The 25,688-nt window shown below is 39.5% G+C and overlaps 2 protein-coding genes across 5 annotated transcripts in view; both read left to right on the top strand.

Annotated features, from left to right (window-relative positions):
- Positions 1 to 328: 328 nt before the first annotated feature.
- LOC113023899 (ATP synthase peripheral stalk subunit d, mitochondrial-like) lies at positions 329 to 6,036 on the top strand. Of its 2 annotated transcripts, none has more exons than XM_026170347.2 (6): positions 329 to 483; positions 1,736 to 1,866; positions 3,302 to 3,398; positions 5,359 to 5,430; positions 5,701 to 5,763; positions 5,852 to 6,036. In XM_026170347.2, the coding sequence occupies exons 2-6, from the start codon at positions 1,745 to 1,747 to the stop codon at positions 5,981 to 5,983; spliced, it is 486 nt and encodes a 161-aa protein (XP_026026132.1). In that variant the 5' UTR covers positions 329 to 483; positions 1,736 to 1,744; the 3' UTR covers positions 5,984 to 6,036. The 2 variants fall into 2 exon arrangements, with proteins under 2 accessions (XP_026026132.1, XP_080158500.1); XM_080302374.1 differs by lacking the exon at positions 329 to 483 and adding an exon at positions 1,345 to 1,472.
- A 513-nt stretch (positions 6,037 to 6,549) lies between these two features.
- The window catches only part of pnpla6 (patatin-like phospholipase domain containing 6), a 37,207-nt gene continuing 18,068 nt past the window's right edge, over positions 6,550 to 25,688 (top strand). For 2 of the 3 annotated variants that reach the window (XM_026170346.2, XM_026170343.2), the window contains exons 1-13: positions 6,551 to 6,667; positions 15,352 to 15,440; positions 20,284 to 20,337; positions 20,731 to 20,818; positions 20,929 to 21,011; positions 21,146 to 21,237; positions 21,359 to 21,499; positions 21,882 to 22,041; positions 22,469 to 22,549; positions 24,001 to 24,129; positions 24,309 to 24,389; positions 24,812 to 24,947; positions 25,521 to 25,589. In XM_026170346.2, the coding sequence (XP_026026131.1) occupies positions 15,393 to 15,440; positions 20,284 to 20,337; positions 20,731 to 20,818; positions 20,929 to 21,011; positions 21,146 to 21,237; positions 21,359 to 21,499; positions 21,882 to 22,041; positions 22,469 to 22,549; positions 24,001 to 24,129; positions 24,309 to 24,389; positions 24,812 to 24,947; positions 25,521 to 25,589 (1,162 nt within the window). In that variant the 5' untranslated portion in view covers positions 6,551 to 6,667; positions 15,352 to 15,392. Of the gene's footprint in view, positions 6,668 to 15,351; positions 15,441 to 20,283; positions 20,338 to 20,730; positions 20,819 to 20,928; positions 21,012 to 21,145; positions 21,238 to 21,358; positions 21,500 to 21,881; positions 22,042 to 22,468; positions 22,550 to 24,000; positions 24,130 to 24,308; positions 24,390 to 24,811; positions 24,948 to 25,520; positions 25,590 to 25,688 lie in introns of all 3 variants that reach the window. The other variant, XM_026170344.2, reaches the window with a different exon arrangement.

Genomic DNA, 25,688 nt, shown 5'->3' with positions numbered 1-25,688 from the left:
GTGGGACACTGGTAAACTCTTAAGGCCAATATAATTACCTGGAATATAGAGTTAATAGACACATTTCCCCCATAATTGAACCAAACCCTCAAAAGTTCCCGCTTTTCTTCAATTTTTAATTTGTTCTTGTTAATCTGCCTTCAATTAAATTAGTTAGACCCCCCTTCTTTCTTTCTTTTCTTTTCTTTTTTACAAAAAAGAAACAGAAACCAAAGGCTTAGAGTTAGTGAGATTTAGGGTTTATTTATTTAATAATTACTCACTGTTTAAGCCCACAGTTCTAGAAATTGGCTTCTAGAAGCTGGATCGCATAATTGCGAAAGTTTGCAAATGAAAAAAAGGAAAGAAAAGGAAACGCATGAAGACAGGCTGTGATTACTCAGCCTGTCCAGCAGAGGGCGGTGGCGCCGATTTGCGGCTCAAGGCGCTGATGAAGAAGGCTCTTCCGTTGGTCCGTCCTGTCACAGACAACACTGCAGCGAGGTGAGTACAGAGAAGGGGTGACTGATTGAAAGAATATCTGATAATAATTTCTTAAATAATGGTTAGTTGGGGTCATGCATGTGTCGGTGGATGGAAGATGGAAAAGTAGCCTGACCGGCCACATTCGTGTTTTGTCAAAGTCCCGGTGTCATAGACGGAGTCCTCTGACCTTGGCTAGCAAGCTAACAGAGTTAGCTACCTTTGGCCGGTTTTGAGTGTTTAAATTGAGCAAAACGTCACGGACGGTGCCACTGCAACTATCTTTAAAAAATATAAAACGCGCTACGAATAACTTGGGTGTATTTCATCAAGACACAACAATTATTTAGCTTCAACAGGCTTCATATTGTCTGACCGTGACCCAGAGGACCAGGAGAAACTCTGGACCTCTGGGTCCAGCGAAATGAGGACATTGAGTTGAAGTATTTTATTCATATCTCGGCGTACAGCAAAATATCTCTCCACTCTCAATAACTTGAAAGTGAACATGTAATATATATTTACTGTCTGAAAGTTATTTCATTTAACAATTTAAGGTACTCCTCATCTGTCAGTTTTATGTAAACGCAAATGTCTTTCCAAATGCTGCAATCACTAGACACTCAATTTTATATTTTATATATTCAATTCAATCGGGTTTTATACACTGAATGCCACGCACAGTATGCAAGCATAAATTAAGGAAACATGAAAATAACTGTATACCCGTTCGTTCCTTAATGATATACATTCATTCTTTATTTATTGAGTGAGGAATATGCCTTTCATTTGTCCTTATGTTTAACCTACGTTATGCAAATGCATTTGAAATGTATATTAAAATTTTAGGCTTACATATTTAAGTTTATTCTGATTTTAGTCTAAGGAATTGGTGAATCTTAAATACCTGGGGTCAACCAACCAAAGCAACAGACAGTGTACAAGAGAGGCGAAGAAGTGTGCAGGGTTGGTGGTAATGTTTGACAGAAGGATGGCAGCAGGAGTGAAAGGCAAGGTTCTCAGATGATTTTTCTGTATGATGCTTGTGTAAGTTTTGAAATCCAGTTGTAAAATAAAAGTAGTCTTCTCATTGTGGTGCCTCAAACCAGGTATCCTCCTCATCAACAGACGATTTTCCTGTTTTCTGTTTGTTTCTCAACAAACAAACTAATTATTGACCAAAACACATGTTGACAAGATTTGTCTAGATGATTGTTGACATTTTAATTCAATACTTAAAATAAATAAAAACATGTGTCCTTTCTGTTTTCAGACAGTCGAGATGGCAGGCCGTCGTGTAGCCCTGAAGGCCATTGACTGGGTGGCATTTGCCGAGCGAGTTCCACCCAACCAGCGTGGCATGTTCAATGCACTGAAGACTCGCAGTGATGGCATCTCTGCCAAGTATGATATACACCTCTCACTATGTTATACATCATCATCTCCAATGTGTGGAAATTAGGCTCCAGCTATCAATCGACTAATCTGTCGATTACCCAATCAAGTAAACTCTCAATAATCAGATTAAGTTAACAGGTCATCTGTTTGTTTTAATTCAACTTCTGGAGGATTACTGCAGATTTCTCCCAGTGTAAAACAAACGTCTGTGGATTGAGCAGCCGCAAACTTGGCTTTTCTTAACATCAGAGTTTGTTGATCACATGCTTTGATGAAGTACTCCTGCTAGGTTTTCCCAGTAAAAGATTTAAGGGTGAACACAGGAACTGTGCAGATCTTTTGGATGTTAGAAAACATGTTTTCTTTCACTAAACCTGAGCTCACCATAATGGTAACGGCTCCGCCTCTTAGCTGTGCGTAAACACTCTGGCTCCACCTTAAGCTGGGCCAGCATCATCATCACTGCTGCCATTGTGTTATCAGTGTTTTTGTTTAAAACTGGAGGCTACCTGGGCTTAATGTTGACAAACCTTTTATTCACATGCAGCTTCTGAATATGTTTTTAGTGGCAAATATGCATCACTTTTTCATGGCGACGGTAGCACGCTACAGAGTGTTAAACGAAGCATCGAATGTTTGTCGAGAATTTTTTATAATCGAATCAATCAATCGCTGCAGCTTTAGTAGAAAGAAGATGTTTTCTGCTTTCAAGAGAACACAGCAAATAGTGCAAATGGTAGATATTTATCTTAATTATTGCTGCTTGAACGGCTCATCTTGTACACATTGTACGCTACTGATGCTGGAAGTATCAGTAGTACAAAACAACTGACTGTAGTACACTGGGATGTGTTATTTAAACTGCAATGTTTCCTGCATAATTCCATTCTATTTGTGGTTGTAGAGAGAGCCGTGTTTGTGGGAGACTTAAGGAGTTGGAATGTGTTGGAACAAGAAACTCTTTTTAAGACATGGCTTAATGACATGGAGAGCAGCGATAACAGTGACTGGGTCACCCAGCCAGTAGAAAACAGATTGATCAAGTTGACATGTCATCTTGTATAACCTGCAGACTAAGGCCTGGGTGAATAATTTCATTTTAATCTCAGTTATTATTTTGGTTTCCAGTGATTATAAAAAACATCAGAGAAAAAAAAGCATCACCTTAGTAACTGCATGACATCAATTTAATGAATAAATTTATGTTAGAGATTTAATAGAAAATTAAGCGGCTGTCTCATTATTCTTTGCAGACTTTAATTTATACCATCATTATAATAATTAAAGTGGGCGGTTGCATTAATTTGTCTCCTAGAAGCATCATCACTGAATTTTGCATTTGTATTAACTTGTGAACAGTTCTGTTGTCCATTTTATTTGCTCTTTGCACCTTAAATATCATCTACTTGGGTTTCTCTTTTGCTCTTCTCCTCCCTACCAGGCTAGCCTCCTTGCCAGAAAAGCCTGTGGCTATTGACTGGAGCTTCTACAGGAGTGCAGTGGCCAAAGCCGGGATGGTTGATGAGTTTGAGAAAAAGGTGAGCTTTTCTCAGCAGGTTATTAGTCAATATTAAAGCACCAAATAGAGCGTGTGTAGAATGCCATTTTTAAAAAGTTGTTTGTGGCATTTTTAATGTTGTGTCTAGCTGCTCTGAAAATTTTTCACATAATTAAAATTGTGTTTTCATTTTATGAAAGATTGTCCTGTAATGCCCCATTGTAGTGGCTGTAAAATCAAATCAGTTTTCACATAACTACATGAATCCCTGTGAAAAATTAAGTACACCCTTACATCTTCCATTGAAAATAAGAGGGTAAGTGGCAGTCAGGTGCTGCTAATTCAAGATTTGCTTTCACTTAGCAGTACCTCAAAGACGCTGCAAAATTACGTTGCACAAGATCACATAAAGACATAAAAAACATCAGTACAAAGATTAAAAAGAGTCAAGTATAATAAATAAATGAATATAAAGCCAGTGGTACATATTTAAAAACAATAATAAAATAAATATTCAATTATTGCACAGGAGAAATTTTGATTGCACTGAAAATATTTTGTTGACAGATTTATAGAGTATAATCAAATGCGCTTGATTAACCAATCAAATAACAAGTGTGACCACCTCGATTGAGATTTCTCATACATCATGCACAGTCATTTTCCCGGTGACAGCCATCAACTTCCAGCAACCACTTATTCCTGGTAGGGCACTGGTGCTTGCCAAATGGTTAGCAGACCAGTCTTTAGATCTGTGTGATTGGAGCCTTATTTACTTGACTCTGCATTGTCACAAGTTAAGTCACATGGTTGGTGGCCACATATCTTCAAAACCCCAATTAAAGCAGAAGTTTTAACAGTTTTAAAACTTCAGTGTCATATTAACACAATCCTACTATCTTCACAGGAGTGGACCAGCAAATTCACTCTATGTTCAGAGCGTGCAGTGCTTAGAGAAACTGCAAAAAACCCAACAGCCACATGTCAGACTCTACATGCCTCAGTAGCATGTTTACATGTTAAAGTTCATGACAGTACAGTTAGAAAAAGACCAAAAAACTATGGTTTATTTGGAAAGGCTGCCAGGAGAAAAACTCTTCTCTCTAAAAAGAACAGTTCAGTTTGGAAAGTTGCATCGTAACATACCACATGACTCCTGTCCTTTTATACAGAGGAAACCAAAGTGGAGATGTTTGGCCATAATTTACAGTTTCACATTTACCAAAAACAAAACACAGCATATCAACACAAATGCCTCATACCAACTGTGGAGGGCTAATGATATGGACTTGCTTTGGTGCCACAGGATCGGAATGTCTTACAGTCACTGAGTGTTTACCAAAGTATTCTGGAGTCAAACGTGAGGCCATCTGAAAAAAAAAAATCCAGGCTTTGGAGTGACCCAGTCTAAGTACAGACCTCAAAATGATCAAAATGCTGTCAGTGGGACATTAAGAGAATTATGCATTAACAAATGTAAAATGATTACTTCACCTTATTACTAATAAGGTGGCTCTACAGGCTATTCAATCAATAGTGTACTTAGTTTTTCACAGCATAGATTATTTTGAAAACCTTCTTTTACATATAACAGTGAGTTAACAGATCACGAAAACGAGTCAGGACCCACTACTTTTAGAAAGTGTTTTGTTTTGTTTTTTTCTCCAAAGCTCATGTTCCTTGTTTGCAGCACTCAAAACCGGTCTCAAAAACAAGCGTGTTGCAGGCACAAAATAATCCTGCAATTGAAATACCTTAGATTCCAAGTTGTATTGCCTATAATTAAAAAATAAAAATAAAAATTAGCACATGCTTTGCCATAACATGGGGCTCCCAACTCCCAGTTTTTTTTACCATGGGAGGAAGCATTAATGCTTTATCCATTTTTATGTGTAGTCTGACAGTCTCAGACTAGCTTTGAGTGGGACACAAAAAGTAGAGCTTAAATTCCCTGTGTTATTAAATTCTATCTTTTACTTTTTTATTCTTCCTTCACACAGTTTAAAGCACTGCAGATTCCTGAGCCCACTGACACACAGACAAGCACCATCAATGCGCAGGAGGCTGAGGCTGTAAGTGGCGAGATCAAACAAATTAATGTATTTGCATGTTTAGCTTAAAAGTAAGAACATTTTTATCTGGAAACTGTAATGATGAAAGAAGAATTGGCAGCCATACCATGTGTACATATTTTAATAATAAGAATTGTAAATGTGCAAAGAATTTTCCAAAGGTCACAAAATTGTTTAAACACAAATTGACATTTAAAACAGAGGGAGCTGCATCCCAAATCTCTTCTTCTTTTTGCTCTTTCAAATTCATAATTCACTCTTCTCCAACAGAACAAAAGTGCACAAGCCTACATTGAAGGATCCAAGGCCCGCATTGCTCAGTATGAAGAAGAGGTGAGACAGTAGTTGGCTTATTTGCTCAAATGCACCATGAGTGTGTTATGGTGTTTAAAAACTTCTTTTCTGCTTTGTGTGTTTTCAGCTGGCTAAATTTAAGAACATGATCCCCTTCGATCAGATGACCATCGAGGACCTCAACAGCGTCTTCCCCGAGACAAAGTTGGACAAAGTCAAACACCCATACTGGCCCCATAAGCCCATTGCAGAGCTGTAACTTCATTACTTGACACTGACCTCACAATAAAGATTATGTATTCTAAGGGCGAACCTTTGTTGTCTTCATTGTTTTATTAGTGTGTGGAAAAAAAGATGTCTATTTTAGTTGTCTCTCTTAAAGTAGCACTTTGTTACACTTCCCACGAGAGGGCAACGTTGGTTCAGTTTTATTTGCAGTAAAAGGTATTGGGTGAAAATAACGGCCGTCTTGTTTCGACAAGGTACTATATTTTAATGTCAAGACAGAGCGATTTCCCGAAAATAACATATAGCTAATGACAGATTTAAACGTAACGGAAGTGACGGACATGTGAGGAACTAATTGAGGTTTGATTGTTTTATTAACACTTTTATCATTCTTAAAGGTGTAGCAGTATCCCGCGGCAAAGGCGAGTGATGGTTGTCTTATTGTCAATCATTCCAAATATTATCCAATCACGGGTCGTCTGGTTAGTTATTCTAAATTCTCATTGGACACAGATTTTTTTATTTACATAAATGTGGGCGGGAGATCTGGGCCAGCGCCCAGTCTTGTATTTTAATTGGGCCGACTTGACAACATCGTCAATGTTGATTGGACGGAGGTCTAGCGGACTTAGACGAGGAGGGGCTACATTGAAGATGATTTCCGTTGTGTTTCACTTGACTGTACGTGACGATTGACCGGAGTGTATCAGCTTAGGTAAATCCTTCTATACATATATTATTTAAAGAGATGAGTTTGGTATATGTTTTAGTAGACGACTGTATAATTTTACGAGGCTTTTACTTAATGATAGTAGTGAAAACCGGAGATAGCTCTTCAACTGTGTCACTAATATTAATATTATAGCTCTGTCACATTGCTCTTTTGGAGGTCAGAAAAAGACGAACTGTAAACCCAAGCCCGTTATCGTATTTACGATGGTTAGAAGTTCTTGCACCCCCAAGTCATTAATGATGGCCGGAGAAAACCGGTAACGACAGCTAGCTAACATCCCGTGACAATAATCTGTCAGGTGCCCTCTGCCTTGAAGGTAGCAAAGATTTTTCTACTTCCAGCTTATCGGCTGTGTCCTAATACTAATACTAATAATAAACGGTTCTCCGAGTTGAAAGAACTAAACGAGGCCTAACTATAATCTAATCTATGTAGCCACTGTCGTCTTCGGGATTGGTTTCATGTGAGTGTTTGCTAGCTAACGGTACACTACTGCGACAAAATAAAAAATAAAAACACCATCTGCTGGTGTGTACTAGCTACCTAAATGTCGTAAAGCTTACTATAAAAACTCCACTTTTTTCTAATGTACTGAAGGTGAATCCTCACCACCAGGGTCTGTTTACAACGCAACCAAATAACCAGAGTCAGCAAACCAGCGCCGCTTCGGGCGTAAATTATGGAGAGCAGTTTTAGCTGGATGGAAACACGAGCTAATGTCATCCTCACACAGTGGGCAGTGATGTAGTCAGAAGACGCCCCCTGAAGAGCAGGAGTGTAATTTAATATGATATTTATGTTTACAGGCTCTGGACAGAGCACAAGAAGGCTAATGTGAACATAAATCCGTGCAGCTAATGAACAGTTTTTGAACAAAATTCACAGTCACGTGTAGCTTTCCTGCACCTGGTTGGCATGTCCACAATTTAACAGAACACTTCCTAAATATATTAAACTGTATATTTTGTGCGAGAAGGGCTTTAATACTCAAATACAGGCAAAACACTGGACAGATCGGTACAATATAACTAGCTGGTCACTGCTTTGCTGCAGTTTGCATGTGTCAGGGCTCTATGCTGCCTGTATTTTATTAAAAAAAAAAAAATCCCAGTTTGGGCTGAAAGTAACAACAAAAGAACTGTTTTGTTTCCCTTTACCTGTCTTAAATACACCATTTAACCATTAAGATACAGAGTGATAGTTCAGTCCACTTTGGAATCTTTTTTTTTTTATCTGTCAGAGTTTCCAACCATACACATCACAAGACCTTGAAAGCCCAAACTGTTGTTATTGTTACCATGAATCTCATGGTATAGTCGGTACTCTGTTAACAGTCAGTCCAGGTCAGATCGTGTATAGTGGGTTAAACACTGGCTTCATTGTTCCTAGAGAACAATAGGAGTAGGGCTGCATGGAGAGGGGCACTGCTTGGAGGCTAGAGGGTGAATACTATCTCCTTTGGGTCTATCATCCTGTACTCTTCTTAAAGGTGCTATTGCCACACTTTAAAACTATGCTGAGTGAAGTGTCAAGTGTAACTCTAAGTTTCAGTTTTTATTTTGTCTGGATTTACGCAAGGTTTGATACACTGGCTGCTTCAACAGAGGCAGAAAAAAGATTTTGCAACACATGGGACTACTTTATCAGTCCATTCTTAGCTCGCCTATTTGTCCATTCTTAAATTAGGCCAGGTTACCATGGCATCCTTTGTTGTGTTCCTCCAGTTCTTGAATAGTTGTTTTCAGTATGGAGGGCACGTGGGGGTGTGCTTGGTCTGCAGCAAGGTTTCGGTGGCTGGTATATGTAAAAGTAACATCCAGATAAATGCCAGGATCCAAGATTTGTGCCTTTTGGTAGGAAATGCTAAAGATGTTCCTATGCGGTGTTGTAGCTCTGTGGGTCCTTTGCAGCAGCATGCTGTTCTGTGGTTTTGTTTATGATGCACAGGGTCACTTCATGTAACACAACACTCCACTCTGTTTTTCACAGATTGAATTTCATCCATGCATCAGTCCAGCCTCTCTATCTCTCTCCGAGTCACCAATCGCACAGGAGAAAGCTGCTGCTGATTGCAGTTTATGTTGTATACTAGAGCTGGGCGATAGAACGATAACGATATGTATCGCGATATAACTTTTACTCGATAGAGAAATTAAACTATCGCGATAGACTTCACCGCTCTTGTCCTCTTGAAAAAAAAAGGTCAGCCAATCCAAATTAAGTAGCGCAGAGCCGAACCAATCACAGCCGCAGCGTCACGTCGCGTGACTTGTTATGTACAGCACAAGTGCCAAGCCGCACGTGTGTTTGTTTGGGAAGCAGCCAGCGGGTAATGGAGCCAGCGCGTAATGGAGGAAATGAGTGTGCCGACTAGAAAAATCAACCGAGCGTGACCGAAGAGAAAACAGATGATGGTTCCAACGCCGGAGAGATTGTCGAACGGAAGAGCCATAGAAGTTCCGTAGTGTGAAGGTATTTCGGCTATTTCAAGTCTGACAAAAAACAGAGTAGCGTGCACTGTAAATTGTGCCGAAAGCAAGTCTGGAAATACAATAAACTGGTGCATGCGTCACACTGTGCGCCACGTTATTGTTTCGGTGAAATGAATTTCTACAATACTGTTACTGTTAATTCTACTCTCTGCAGTGTTTAAATGCTTACATATACACACAGTAGAGCTGGGCGATAGAACGATAACGATATGTATCGCGATATAACTTTTACTCGATAGAGAAATTAAGCTATCGCGATAGACCTCGCCGCTCTTGTCCTCTTAAAAAAAAAAAAAAAAAAAAAAAAAAAGGTCAGCCAATCCAAACTAAGTAGCGCAGAGCCGAACCAATCACAGCCGCAGCGTCACGTCACGTGACTTGTTACGTACAGCACAAGTGCCAAGCCGCACGTGTATTTGTTTGGGAAGCAGCCAGCGGGTAATGGAGCCAGCGTGTAATGGAGGAAATGAGTGTGCCGACTAGAAAATTCAACCGAGCGTGACCGAAGAAAAACCAGATGATGGTTCCAATGCCGGAGAGATTGTCGAACGGAAGAGCCATAGAAGTTCCGTAGTGTGAAGGTATTTCGGCTATTTCAAGTCTGACAAAAAACAGAGTAGCGTGCACTGTAAATGTGCCAAAAGCAAGTCTGGAAATACAATAAACTGGTGCATGCGTCACACTGTGCGCCACGTTATTGTTTCGGTGAAATGAATTTCTACAATACTGTTAATTCTACTCTCTGCAGTGTTTAAATGCTTACATATACACACAGTTACTGTCCGTCCACACATACGACTCGGTTCTGCTTCTATGCCCCAGCTTTGTTTACTTTTTCCCACCGAGGCTTCTAGACTTCTGATTGGCCAACATTTCTGCACGGTTAGGAATCTAGCGCCACCTGCTGCTTTGGCATGTTCATAGCAGCGTTTTCCTTCATTTCTGCCTTTATGTGTGGACGGGATTATTTTTTAAAACGGAAACGGAAAATCTCCGTTTTCAAAAATACCCGTGTACGTGTGGACGTAGCCTCAGTCTCTGACTGGAAGCGCTAATTCGTCATTCGGCTTTTGTCAGACTAAAGTAACTGTTAAAACTGTTTGAAAAGCTCAGCTATACAACAAGGAGAGATTGAGAATTTCCTTTTAGTTCTCAGTTTATTTGATATTGACAAAAGTTAGTCAGTTTGGTCTGTTCTTCTGTAAAACAAACTAAGATTTATTTTTAGAATTAATATTTTGTTTCTAAGTGGAATTGACAGTTTAGTCTGTTTCGTTTGTTCTATTTTGAAACTTAAACGCTTTAGCGGCTGCCTTTTGTGTAGTTTGCAATATTTGCCTTTATTTATCTGAAAAAGTCTCATGTTCCTTAAGTACATCTACCCTGTTGAACTTATTATGGGAAATAAATATTTAAATAAAAACAAGCTGCTGATTATTTCACATTTTACTTGTGAGCAACGGCACATTTAAATCTTACAAATATAGTTATTTGGCTTATATCGTGATAGATATCGTTATCGTCTGAAATGAAAAAAACATATCGTGATATGAAAAAATCTCATATCGCCCAGCTCTAACACACAGTTACTGTCCGTCCACACATACGACTCGGTTCTGCTTCTATGCCCCAGCTTTTACTTTTTCCCACCGAGGCTTCTAGACTTCTGATTGGCCAACATTTCTGCACGGTTAGGAATCTAGCGCCACCTGCTGCTTTGGCATGTTCATAGCAGCGTTTTCCTTCATTTCTGCCTTTATGTGTGGACGGGATTATTTTTTAAAACGAAAACGGAAAATCTCAGTTTTCAAAAATACCCGTGTACGCGTGGACGTAGCCTCAGTCTCTGACTGGAAGCGCTAATTCGTCATTCGGCTTTTGTCAGACTAAAGTAACTGTTAAAACTGTTTGAAAAGCTCAGCTATACAACAAGGACAGATTGAGAATTTCCTTTTAGTTCTCAGTTTATTTGATATTGACAAAAGTTAGTCAGTTTTGTCTGTTCTTCTGTAAAACAAACTAAGATTTATTTTTAGAATTAATATTTTGTTTCTAAGTGGAATTGACAATTTAGTCTGTTTCGTTTGTTCCATTTTGAAACTTAAACGCTTTAGCGGCTGCCTTTTGTGTAGTTTGTAATATTTGCCTTTATTTATCTGAAAAAGTCTCATGTTCCTTAAGTACATCTACCCTGTTGAACTTATTATGGGAAATAAATATTTAAATAAAAACAAGCTGCTGATTATTTCACATTTTACTTGTGAGCAACGGCACATTTAAATCTTACAAATATAGTTATTTGGCTTATATCGTGATAGATATCGTTATCGTCTGAAATGAAAAAAACATATCGTGATATGAAAAAATCTCATATCGCCCAGCTCTAACACACAGTTACTGTCCGTCCACACATACGACTCGGTTCTGCTTCTATGCCCCAGCTTTTACTTTTTCCCACCGAGGCTTCTAGACTTCTGATTGGCCAACATTTCTGCACGGTTAGGAATCTAGCGCCACCTGCTGCTTTGGCATGTTCATAGCAGCGTTTTCCTTCATTTCTGCCTTTATGTGTGGACGGGATTATTTTTTTCTGTGCTTCTGTAACATAAAGAACGAGCTGACATTTTTCTCACGAAACCAGCGATCAGCTCAACAGACCCTCAGTTTACCTGCATGCATCCTCCTCCTCATCTGTCAGCTGTTTAACACCTGCTGCTAATTCAAGAAACACGCCTAGTTACCTGGTGATAGTCACAGTTTAACTGGGCAGCCGGTGCTCGATATAACGCAACGTCAGCGCATTTTTCTGCACAAGATAAGTAAATATAGTGTTTTCCCCGAGCGCAGAGCTGCTGGAGCTCGTTTCCTTACAGAGCACTTTATAGGCGAACAGCTTTATCAGCGGCTGATGTCCAATCACCAGCACACAGCTTTCAAACCTCAGCTGAGTTTTAGCTCTCAGTGGTTAAACGCTGGACTTCATTCACTCAGGTTCTGTCTGTCGGGTCACGTTTACTTCGCTGTTTTATTTACAACTGAGCAAATCGGTTTGGCTGAGGTTAAAGTTACGTTTCATAACTGCATAGTTTCACAGACGTTTAATGGTTCACTGGCACATGTGTTAGACTGAACTATCATCTAAATATCATCTGTTTTTTAATAGTTATTCAACTGTATTCTAAGCACCAGCTGTCTGTTAGAATGTGATTTTTTTTCTCTCTCTGTTGGCAGAGGTATAAAAATGCGCAGGAAAATCTGACATGCATGGCGAACTTCACCGACGATATTTAGGGAGGAATAAACACACATCAAACATAAATGAACCATTTGTCTGTCTCCATAATTGAGAGAATTTTCTCTTCTTATGTCAACACTCTCTCTCTTTTTTTTTGCTTTTTTTTTGCTTTTTCGGTCATGTTATGTTTACCTGTCAAAGGCTTGTTACAAACTATGAAACACATTGTGCAGACTTCTGGATGTTAGAAGAAAACGAATACTGCTCATGAATGAGACTAAAGGCAGGAAGGTGTCCTTTAAAACTAAACATGTTAATAGGACCTCCCTGTTTATATCATAGTTTATGATATAGCACGTGTATTTCAGTAATAGCCTGCTGAGGCCACTATACGTGCTGGCCTCATATCAAATGTGAAGGCAGACTGAGTCTATGTTTGACGTTTTTTATATCTAATCTTCCTTTTCAAACATTTAAACAGCAGCGAGTCTGCAGCTGAGGGAATACAAATTCAAATTGTCGGAACAGGTTTGCTCGTTTCTTGGATTCATTTGGTGATTTATTAAATGTATAACTGTTATTCTAATCTGCTGCTGAGTCTCTTACACTTTTCTTTATGCTGTATATTTTCACGTCTCTGGAATAGTTGGCAGTTAGATAGTCAGCTGGGAAACTTTGTGTTAACTCATGGAGCTGAGGATATCGTGGATATGCTGACCTCGCTGCGTGGTGTACAGAGCGAGGTCAGCATGATTAATATTCACAATAAAAATATTAGCCGAACATCATGAAGTCTGTATGTGTTTCATAGTGTCGAACAACCTTTGTACAGTTAAAGCCAGCAGTTACTACATGACGGAAACACCAACGTTATCTCTTTTATGTGTTTATACACAGGTCACGCTGATTACTGAACAAAAACCCAAAGATCAGATGTTAAACAGATTTATTTGCTCTCTCTCCTCCTTAAACATGTTTTTAATGTTAGTTATAATTCAGAATTGGCGACTGAAACACGTAGGACACATAAGAACATCAGGAAATAAAACATCGATAAATATAACCTCAGTAAAAGAAGTCAGCGGGGGTTACTACAGCTGTGTACCGGGGCCTGCGCTTTGTCGGTGGGATTGCTTGCGAGGCGAGCGGGTCTATCCCACGCTTTGCCGTGAGACTGGGCAGACATCTCCGAAATCATCGAAACACTTTTGCAAAGAGGCTGTATCTTGACAAACCGACCAGACACATGAAGATTAAACCACTACATTCTCGGCTAAAAAAATATTAAAACGGTATTTGGTAACACACAAACAGGGTTTTTCAAAGCTCAGTTCTGTTAGCTTCCACATGCCGGTTGTTGTGTGCTAGAAACAATGGCCACCAGGCCAAAGCAATGGTTTTGACTCGATCAGCGTTAACCCCGCCCCCTGAGTTTGATGGGTGAGGCTGACAGATAAAATTATTTCATGATGAGAGCCAGGCGTCAGGACTGCCAAAATGAAATAAATAAATATATCATTAAATAATTAATTAAATGTGTCAATAATTAATGAAATGTGTCAATAATTAATTAAAATGTGAAATACATAAATAATTAATTAAATGTGTCAATAATTAATTAATTAAATGTGTCAATAATTAATTAAAATGTGAAATACATAAATAATTAATTAAATGTGTCAATAATTAATTAATTACATGTGTCATAACTATTTATTTAATTAATTAATTCCAATTTTAATTAATTATTGCCACATTTAATTAATTATTTAATGGTGTATTTAATTAATTCATTATGGCAGTCCTGGCGTTCCATAGTCCTCAGTCAGCTTCGCTATTTATTTGTCTGTAGACAGTGAGCTTGTTGTTTTTGCTATAGAATAAATGCCTGTGTCAGCTGAATCTGTCTGTATTCTGGCAGATGTGGGCAGTTAGGTGGTATGTGCCTGGATAAACTTGTACATCTCCTACTGCTCAGTGTGTATCTCTCTGGGGAGGTAAAATACTACAGTGTACAATGGCAGTGGTTAAAGGAAAATTGTATGTGCAAAAGAATAAACAGAAAACAACAAAAAACCTCTCCACTTATGCAGTCACTCGTAAACACACGAAAACTAAGATACAAACCTAACGAACACAAAGCTGTTGTCAACCAGCATTTCTGCCTTTTTAATTAATTAATTAATTTTTTTAATTTCATCATCATGTAATGTCCCGTTAAAAATGGCACAAATTTAGTGGAGCAACAAGAAAATCATTCCTATTTGGATGAAGGGGAAGGATAAAAAGGTGAAAAGGGGGTAATGAGTTACTACCTGTATAGTCGTTTATCTGTTATCTAGCAAGCCTGCCGTGTTTCTGTGTAACTAAGGCCTGGATCAGTGATGTCAGCAATATGCTGTTGTAGGATGCAAATTTTTGGATCCCTTTTCTTCTGTGCAGTTGAAGCGATTTTTGAAGAATAGATGCAGTTAGACAGCTAATCCAGAAACTTTAGTTAGGGACTGAGAAATGTTCTTCTCTTATGCAACTGTGTGTGCTAACAACTTCTTTGTCTTTGAACTACATTTGCTCGTTCTGCCCCACTATTTTTTTTCCTGCAGCTGTGAACTATTTAATTTGTTTGTGTGGATGCACGTCCATAGTACCACTCATACTCCTGGTAGTACAAACTGTGGTTTTCTCACTCAGCTGGGCAGCATAGACTACCAAACTGTAACATGTCAAAGAACGCTTTATGTTGACTTTCAACAAGTTACTTTGCTTTGCTAAACATGTTGGCTCAAGATATGTTTGACTTGTGTTAACAGGAAAAATCACAGTAAGCAGCTAAATAGAATTTGCCTCTCCATAATTTGAAAGTGTGTACCTGTGTTTTTCATACCGTGCCATGTCAAAATAGCTTTTTGTTGAGTATGCATATCTATCTTTGTTCTCAGTGGCTGTTGATGGACCATCCCTATGAAGAAACAGGGTTACAATGGGACAGAGTACCTCCGAACAAGAGGGTGAAGGTCACAGCCAAGAGGTTGGTTTTGACTACAGTATTTATTTGTATACGTGTCCTTGCTCCAGCGGATGGGCAGTCTTTCACAATCCTAATGTGGAAACAGGCTTCAAGGTTATTAACATAAGCCACAGCAACCTGCCAGTAGAAAACGGTGTGCTGGTGACTTGTATTAGCACATAACTTTGTGCTTACAAAAATATGAAAAGCTGACTTGTAGGTTTTAGAAAGAGACCTTGAAACAAGTGTCCATTTAAAACTTCTCAGCTAGTGCAGAATTTGAGCTTTCATTTTAAACAAAGTTAGCTTGAGAGTGTGTAGACTACGTTTACATCACTAGAGCCATCTGCTTGTCCACCACTAATATGTCTCGTTGGTTAGCCATCACCAGTTTGTCTGTCTGTAGCTTGGTCATTCTTGACCACCCTAGTGGTGCACAATTTGAGCTTTCATTTGAAACAAAGTTAGCTTTAGAGTGTGTAGACTAAGCTGAATATGGTTTTTCATGCATGCACAGTGACAGATTTGTCCTAGTTGTCATTTTGAGACAAATGCACATGCATTAGGGATGGGTATTGATAAGATTTTCACGATTCCGATTCCATTTTCGATTCTGTTTAACAATTCGATTCTTTATCGATTCTCTTATCGATTCTTATTTTTAAAAAGGAGAACACTAAGGTCGACTAGCTTAGAACTTTTTTTTATATCTTCTCTTTGAACAAGATTTAGGAGTAACATGGCCTTACAAACCCAACAGTGAGATCTTAAGAGATCCAGCCTACGGCTCTTTAATGGGGTGTCACAAGGTCCCCGGGGGAAAAAATTGTAAAAGTAAAATAAATATTCTTCTGTAGCAATAACAAAGTATAACATAAATTATTCTGTAGCAATTACACAAGAATATCCAGTAATGTCCCTGCCTACAATTAAACACATTCATTTACTGAAAATCGGGGGCATCTGCTGTGGCAAATGGGTTCAAGCCTTTGACCACAAACTCAGTCACTGCTCGGTGACATTCGTCTATCCTGGCCTGAAAGGAGACGTTACCGGTAGACTGCAGCGAGAACTGCCAGCATCTGAGCCAGCCAGACTCTGTCTGTCTCTCTCATCATGGTCACCTAAATGCACAGTAATGGCAGGTTTTGTAATAAGGCAGATCGCGCTAACATAATATGCACTGTTAGTTGATTATTTACCTGCCGCATTAACGGGAGAGGACGTGCAAACGTTACCGCTGCTGCTGGGTTGAGATTCACGAATCTGGAGCGGAATTAAAAACACGACATTCATTTAAGGTTATCGTGTGTTTTGTGAGCAAATGCTTTTGCATATTCGTAGTGTTTCCTCCCTTAAATGAAATATCTACTTTGCAAGTATTGCAAGTTGCCCTGTTGTCATCCGTTCTCGTAAAGTATAACCAAACTTTTGAGCGTTTGAGCCGCCATGTTTCCTGTGTTACGTTTTGGTGTTGTCGGTGTGTTGCTTTTGGCGTGACTGTTATGTGTTTCCTGTTTTACTTTGAAAGTCTGTGTTATCTTAGTGTTTTCAGTTTACGTTTCCCTGTCTCGTCAGGTCTAATTTGCCCCAGCTGTGTTTCCCTCCTGTTGTCCATTCCCTGATTGCCCTTCTATGTATTTAAGCCTTGTGTTTCAGTGTGTCATGGTCGCGATCTTCCCCCCGTTGTAAATAGTTTGACGTCTGGTGTTTGGTGATGTAAATAAATGTGGTATTTTGCTTTAAATCTCGTTTTGGGATTATTTTTATTTTCCTTATTTTTATTTTCCTGCGTTGCACCCCGGTTGCCTAGGCCGGGGTGTAACATATGGGGGCTCGTCCGGGATCGCTGGAGGGTCCGAAGGAGGGACCGCTTCAGCCTTCGTCCGCCTTCGCTGGAGGGTCCGAGGCTCCGCTCCATCAGCTTCGTCTGCCTTCATCCGCCTTCGCTGGGGGGAGGGTCCGTGGGACCGCCCCAGCCTTTGTCGTCGCTGGAGGGTCCGTGGGACCGCTCCAGCCTTCATCCGCCTTCGCTGGAGGGTCCGTGGGACCGCTCCAGCCTTCGTCGTCTGCTGGAGGGTCAGTGGGACCGCTCCAGCCTTCATCAGCTTCGTCTGCCTTCGCTGAGGGGAGGGTCCGTGGGACCGCCCCAGCCTTTGTCGTCGCTGGAGGGTCCGTGGGACCGCTCCAGCCTTCATCCGCCTTCGCTGGAGGGTCCGTGGGACTGCTCCAGCCTTCGTCGACTGCTGGAGGGTCAGTGGGACCGCTCCAGCCTTCATCGGCTTCGTCTGTCTGGATCAAACTTTTCACTTGGTGTTAAATGTTTGATTTTTGGGTGGGGGGAACTGTTACGTTTTGGTGTTGTCGGTGTGTTGCTTTTGGCGTGACTGTTATGTGTTTCCTGTTTTACTTTGAAAGTCTGTGTTATCTTAGTGTTTTCAGTTTACGTTTCCCTGTCTCGTCAGGTCTAATTTGCCCCAGCTGTGTTTCCCTCCTGTTGTCCATTCCCTGATTGCCCTTCTATGTATTTAAGCCTTGTGTTTCAGTGTGTCATGGTCGCGATCTTCCCCCCGTTGTAAATAGTTTGACGTCTGGTGTTTGGTGATGTAAATAAATGTGGTATTTTGCTTTAAATCTCGTTTTGGGATTATTTTTATTTTCCTTATTTTTATTTTCCTGCGTTGCACCCCGGTTGCCTAGGCCGGGGTGTAACACCTGCCAGGTAAATGACGCTCCGCAACGTGATGACGTCATTCGGGGCGACTGGAATCGATATGGGAATCGTTTGCAAAAATGGCAAACAACTCCAAGGAATTGAAACAGTGGGAACCGGTTCTCAACAAGAACCGGTTTTCGATACCCATCCCTAACATACATGTACACTTTCCACACTCAACTCACTGATTTCTGAACTATATTTTGAACTCTTATTCTAAGTCTGCAGGTGTAGTGCATTTCCATGTGCACATGCTGTCCATGCACTTACTGTCTCTAATTTCCACTATCAGTGAGTGTCAAGTGACGTGTCCAGCTTAAGACATTTACTGCTTAATAACCCTTAGCTAAACATACGGTAATCAATAATGACTGATAACGGACATGCAGTCTTACTGTCTGGCTGTCAGACAGCACCTATTACTCTTACTCTTGCAATATGGTATCTGATGGATTGTTAGTGACACACACACATAAAGACACATAAAGAAGCTTGTCTTGGCCACAAGATCTTTGCACTCTTTTCAAACTCTTTGAACTGACAGTCTTTATTTCAAAAGTAAGTGCTGAGTTTGATATTACTTAATTTAAGTAATAAAGATTTCCTTAGTTGAAAGAAAAGCCAAAATATATTGCCTGTGAGCCCAGTAATTTTATATCTGAAATCCTGAGTCTATTAATAGTATCCAAAACTGTGAAACTCTGTGTGGTAATCAGTTTGTAACTATGTGAAACATGGTAAGGGCAAAGTGTGAAGAGGATCAGATGAGTTGCTGCATTCTCATCTCCTTTGACTGTTGTTTCATGTGCATTAGGCAGTCCTTCCTCAAGGACAAATTCCGCATTCTCACATTCCAGTGCACTTCAGAACTGAAGCCTGCAGGCCCGGGCTTCATACTAGGAGATAATTAAAAAAATATTAAAAATGAAAAAAATCCCATCTCGCCACTTGGTTATGGTGTTCCACGTATGGCCTACCTGCTAGCATTTTGCACCCTGCTGTTATATGCTGGATTGTCAGGGGCATCTTTACACAGCCTGCACCTGTTGTCTTACCTGGTGTGATAGACCCCAGCTTTTATGGATCTTGTCCTCAGAGCTTGTTCCTGTGCTGCCATGATTAGTGCCTCCATGCTGTCTTTCAGTCCAGCTCTGTCTAGCCACTGGTAGGATTGCTGGATGCCAGCTGCTTCATCTATCTGCCGGTGGCATATACTGTCCAGGGGCCTGTCCTTCCATCATGGTTCTTGTCCTTGCTCCTCTTCTTTCTTGTGTTTCTGCTGACTGAGGTATTTACTAAGCACGCAGTCATCATGGATGTTTGTTGTCTCATCCTGGACAGTGGTTCTGAAGCTCACTAGTCCCCAGCCTTTTTTTTTTTTTTTGCATAGCATAAACTCTCAGGGTGCTGGATTTGGGGTGAAACCCTCCATGCATACTAACGAGCTTCCTTATCTTGATGTCCATGGCTTCTGTCTCCTCTTTTGGCCAGCTTAGTATCCCAGCAGGATATCTAATCTCTAGCAGGATGTAGGTGTTGATTGCCTGGATCTTCTTCTTCCCATTCAGCTGACTCCTCCGGACCTGCCTTACTCTCTGCAGGTATTTTTTAGTTGTGGTTTTCCTACCATCCTTCTCATGGCTTCCATTTGCCTGTGGGTATGCAGTTTGATGTCATCAATGTAGGTGAGGAGGAGGTGGCTTACAATTCCCCTGTTCCATAGTCAGTATCCATATCCCCCATTAGTTCCCGAGGAAGACTCTTAGGAACCTGTTGATCTTGTACAGCTCTAGGTTTCCAGGATGCAGTTGTGGGGCATTGAGTCATAGGCCTTCTTGTAGTCAATCCAGGTGGTCCACAGGTTGGTCAGTCTGGTCTTGCAATCGCAAGCAACTGCTCTTTCTACCAGTAGCTGGTGTTTCGCCCCTGTGGTATTCTTGCCAATTCTTTTCTGTGCCCCTCTCATATATTTAGCCACATGCCTGTTCATATTAGCCACTATGATGCCTAAAAGGAGCTTCCATGTGGTACTGAGGCAGGTTATTGGCCGGTAGTTGGTTGGGACCAATACCTAAAACACTTTTTAATTTGTTTTGTTTTTCATTTTCTGATTGACTGTACTGTTTGTGTCTTCTCTTGTTACATTAGGACGGGTTTGATAACATCAAGACTTTTGTGGAGGAGGAACTACAAACGAGCATGGTGAGCATCCAGTTTGATTTCATGTCTTAGTAAGTCTCATTCAACAGCCAATTTGTCACACAGGTAAGGGAACTGTAGATTTATACACTTGGAAATAAATTGGAAAACTAACAGAAACTACCTACGGTAATACATCTCAAGTAGGTGTAACCATGTTTACTGCTGGTAATATATGTACCTTGATGACAATGAACAAATAATTAAAAACTGAAAATAAAATTATTTGTTTTTAATGGCCTCAACTTAGTTTTTTTTTTCTTTTTAGAAAACACAAATACTTTAACTAAAATATTACTTTAATATTAAAATATCCAAGTAAATAAATGCTTTACTGTTGTAAATACTATAATGTATACCACTGACGTTCTCCCTCTTTGGTTCCTCTTTATTCAGATGGTGGGGATGGTAATTGGTGCAGGTATCGCCATAGTCCTCATCGCCATCCTGATCTTCTTCATCTTGCGGAGGATCAAGCTTCGAAGTCAGTAGTTGCTGAAATGCATTTCTCATTGTACATCTAAAACGCATAAGGATAGTCATGAAGTCAGTAGTGTGTATACCTGTGGTAATGTCATTTATTATGTTTAACAGACTTAGAAGCTCAGGAGGCTCCCAAATACCGCTTCCGCAAGAGAGACAAAGTGATGTTCTATGGGCGAAAGATCATGCGTAAAGTGAGTCAGGCTGTATAAAAGCTCTAGCTGGCTCTCACACACAGAAACACGTCATTCTCGTAGTGTTTCAGTGTATAGTACTTTTTTTTTTTTTAAGGAAAGAGTAATATTTAAACAAAACTATGTTTCATCAGGTCTCCCAGTCTACCTCGTCCCTTGTGGGTACATCCTCTTCTTCACGGCCACGCCTAAAGAAGAAGCAGAAGATGCTCAACATTGCCAAAAAGTACATCTGAATGCTAACTTTCATCAAGCATACGCTATTTTGATTGTACTAACATTCTTTATGTGGCAGTTGCTTTCCTCTTATTTCCTTCTTATTATCTTCCTGCATGCGACTTGTGTAGGATCCTGCGCTTTAAAAAGGAGGTTCCCATCCTTCAGGCTAAGGAGCCCCCTCCCTCAGTGCTGGAGGCAGACCTCACTGAATTTGATGTGGCCAATTCCCACCTCCCCTCTGAGGTGCTCTACATGCTTAAAAATGTCCGGTAGGTTTAATGTCTGTGTGATTGTGTTCTGTAGTCCAGAGTACATAGATCCAGGTGCTTGGTCCTCCCTAAGCACAGTTTTGCTCATAGGGGGTTGCTTAATTTGATTTGTTGGGGTTTTCTCCAGAATACTGTAGGATCTTTACATTACTATAAAAAGTGCCTTGTACCTGCTGTTATTGAACCATCAACTGATAAATTCTCGTGTCATATACTGTATTATAATATTTAATTCACCTCTGCATATTTTTTTATAATATATAAATCCACAACTAAACAGAAAGACCATTTTAATTGCCCTTTGTACAAACCAAGTGTTTGCAGCTGTTTGCAATGAGTGTAATTCCTAACCCCCAAGCTTCCCTTTTGTCCTTTCATACAGGGTGCTGGGTCACTTTGAGAAGCCACTCTTCTTGGAGTTGTGCAAACACATGGTGTTTTTGCAGTTCCAACAAGGGGAGTATGTCTTCAGGCCAGGTCAACCCGACAGCAGCATCTATGTTGTTCAGGATGGAAAACTAGAATTGTGCCTTACTGGAACGGTATGCAGGCTCCGTGTCCCTTTAATCATGTTTACCTCTGAATTTTATGCAATGAACTGTTGTTTTTAATTATGACTATAGTTTATTGTATGTTTTGTAAGTTTGCACAAATACTTTGTGCAAACTTATGCAAGCAGCAAAGTGGTTTACCAAGGTGCTTACCCACAAGAACACTGGCTTTAAAAAAATTGTAGCTAATCATGTCTCCTTTAGCCAGTGTTAGTGTTTGGATATATTTACCAAGTTTTAAGTCCTGAGGGAGATGTTAGTGCAGGCTTTATCTATATTGATACTTGATTGTGTACATCTATATGTATATTGATTGTGTGAATCTTTATGTACACACTCAAGTTGAACTTGAGTATAAGTTCTTAGAAAACAACTTAATTATTTACATAGATATGAATGCGTTACTCCTGTCTTCCAGGATGGCAAAGAAAATGTGGTGAAAGAGGTTTACCCAGGAGACAGTGTGCATAGCCTCCTGAGCATTCTGGATGTCATCACAGTAGGTCACACCTATTTCTTACCGCACATAAAGGCTTTGTGCCACACCTACTTATACAGACCCTGCCAGTTCTCATAACAGTCATTTACACAGCGCTAAATAAGATAACATGACTTTGTGTCATTGTGTTGGCCCACACCTACATACTACAGCACATTCACCTGCTGACTCAGTTAACCGTTTCTCACTGGATGACACAACACTCTAAAGTAATTATTTGGTTTAAACCCAGCATTCATTTCTTTTCTTTTTTCTTTTTTTTTTCATCCATTTCTAAATTTCATTTCATTTCACTTATTTATTTATTTCACACTTGGTACAACAGTTTCCACAGTTAGTTCTTTCAGACAATGTAACGCTTTTTAAAACAATGTAAATTTATACAATTCTTTAAATTATAATGAAGAGAGTTCCCCTAACCGTTGGACTCATTAATCTTTGTGTAGTCCTAGCTAGCTGATGCTTAAAATAAAATTTCCTTCTGCTGTCTTCTCCCCCCGAACACATTAAAAATAATCTTTGTAACTTAAAAGGCAAAATATTATTTTTAGCCTTAAACATAATTAATAGTGTTCGTAGTTTCACTAAATCTCCTAATTTTAATAATTTCGATTTTATAAATAATTTATTTGAATGTTCTCTAACGTTATGAATCATTCGTATGACTTTCTTCTGTAATAAGTTTAGAGGTTTTATAGTATTCTCATATGTATTCCCCCAAACTTCCACACAGTAACTAAAGTATGAGAAAAACAATGAAAAATATAAAATGCGCATTGTTTTGTAGTCTAATAAATCTCTTACATTTCCCAAAATATAAATGCTTTTAACCATCTTCTTTCTAATATACTCAATATGTGATTTCCACGTCAAATTTTCATCTATTATTACACCCAAAAAGCGAAATTCAGTAACTCTTTCAATCAATTCTCCATCAATGGACATAATGACTTCTTCCTCCTTTACACGATTGCCAAATATCATGAATTTCGTTTTTGTCAGATTCAAAGATAATTTATTTACATCAAACCATTTTTTCAATCTTAAAATCTCATAAATCATAATTTCAACCAAATCTTTCACATTCTCTCCTGAGCAATAAAAATTTGTGTCATCTGCAAATAAAATAAAATTTAACCTTTTTGATACATCACAGATATCATTAATATATAAATTAAAAAGTTTAGGTCCCAAAATAGAACCTTGAGGAACACCACATACAATCTTCAATCTTTCAGAGGTATTGCCGAGATAATGTACATATTGCGACCTATTTTCTAAATAACTCCTTAACCAATTCAATCTGTGTCGATTGAAATTAAGTAATGTTTTGGGGTCGTTCCATATAAAAACAAATAAACTGCTAATTAGAAACATCCCACCTGTAGAGCTTCTGTAAGTACAGATAGACTGAGAAAATGTAAAGTATTCTTTTGGATATTTGTGTGCAGGGCCACCAGAAGCCTTATAGAACAGTGTCAGCACGGGCTGCAGAGGTTTCCACTGTTCTCCGTTTGCCTGTAGAAGCCTTCCTGTCTATATTTGAGAAATATCCCGAGAGTCTAGTGCGAGTAGTACAGGTGAGTTGTATAATGATTATTATTCCTCAGTGTTTGTGGGGTTTTTTGTAGATGTGCTTAAAATTAGAGTCGTATTTATGGATTCGTTTTCCACACACTGTATTTCTGGCTCGACGTCTGTAAACTAATTGTTTTCCTTTCATGCTTGAAATGACTAGCTTTCTGTTGTGCCATTTCAGATTATCATGGTTCGTCTCCAAAGAGTAACAGTGCTAGCCCTGCACAACTATCTGGGGCTGACCAATGAGCTCTTCAGTCATGTGAGTTCATCTTATCAAGGCACCAGTTTGAAAGAAAGTCTTAAACTGATTAATTGCCTTAAAAAACCCCAATTATATTCATCAAAGAGTTCAGAATGGTGTTAGTCCTGAGATCAAATGTAAGCCAATATAAATATTTAAGACGAGGAGTAATGCGTGTTTGCCCATTCAAATGCTTTAAAATAGTCCACAGAATTCCTGTATGTTGATAGTTATCACTCAACCAGTAAAGTTACCGGTAACATAGATTCACAAGTGCTGTAACCCTTGTGACCTGGACCTCATAGTCCTCATACACATCCTGCTGTTTTCATGATTTCAGTGCCTAAATACTAATATCATGGTGTACTTTCCACCTTGTGAACACACACTCAAATTAATCATCTACCTCACTCTCATCCATACATTACTTGTTTTTACAGGAAATGCATCCCTCACGTCTGCCACCGCAGTCACCCCACCCTACTCGCACCAGTCCTGTACGCCATGGCAAACGCTTTGGCAGCCTGACGGTACCTGAGGAGCACCGAGAAGCAGCCGTTAAAGGTGAAACTCCAGGTAGGGTGTCAGCATACAGATTAAGTAACTCACAGTGTTAGAGAAGCTGAATCTTAGTTGAGGTGTACAGAGTTGCTTTAAAGCTTCATATGCAGGGTTCGTATGGGTGGCTGAAATCCTTGAAAATTCATAAATTTTAATATTGCCTTTTCAAGGTACGAAAAGTGCTTGAATTTCAGATGTGGTGCTTAAACGTGCTTGAAACTGTATTTCATTCACCACAAATAACTATCTGACCGAATAGTTTTCTTATCAGATAGAGAAATAAAAGGAGTCGCAAAGTAAAATTTCCCTGCCTGGGCTGCCTCGCACCTCTGCATGTCAGTCTGTTTCAATGTGTGACCCCGCCCCTACATTTTACCTCTTACTGAGGTGATGCAAAGTGAAACATAAATTGTTTTGTTTTTTTGGCTATGTGCTGGAAAAGCTTGAAAATGGACCTTGAAAGTGCTTAAAAGTGCTTGAATTTGACCCCAAAAAATGCGCATGAACCCTGCATATGTCTTCTCCGGTGCTATTTTTGCTTTGGGGTGACTTAGAAATGCTTTAAATCGTATTTATTTTTCACAACAGGAGAACAAGGGAAGGATGGAACAGTGCCAACTCTTAGCAGGACAATCTCAATGCCTGTAGACATTGCTGGTGAGGGATCTTTCTCTTGTACTGACAGATTATATTGTCTTACTGTTCTTTAGTTTTGCTGAAAGTCAGACACTTTCTTCCAGTGCAGTGTGATATTTT

The sequence above is a fragment of the Astatotilapia calliptera genome, chromosome 6 (assembly GCF_964374335.1).
Source record: "Astatotilapia calliptera chromosome 6, fAstCal68.1, whole genome shotgun sequence".
Classification (NCBI taxonomy): Eukaryota; Metazoa; Chordata; class Actinopteri; order Cichliformes; family Cichlidae; genus Astatotilapia; species Astatotilapia calliptera.
This window is presented reverse-complemented; position numbering and strand designations above follow the sequence as displayed.

Bases quoted from the DNA above. Each gene is read 5' to 3' on its own strand.
- LOC113023899 (XM_026170347.2), top strand. From the start codon at position 1,745: ATGGCAGGCCGTCGTGTAGCCCTGAAGGCCATTGACTGGGTGGCATTT. The intron at 3,399-5,358 runs GTGAGCTTTTCT...TCCTTCACACAG, and splicing joins TTGATGAGTTTGAGAAAAAG to TTTAAAGCACTGCAGATTCC. The intron at 5,764-5,851 runs GTGAGACAGTAG...GTGTGTTTTCAG, and splicing joins TTGCTCAGTATGAAGAAGAG to CTGGCTAAATTTAAGAACAT.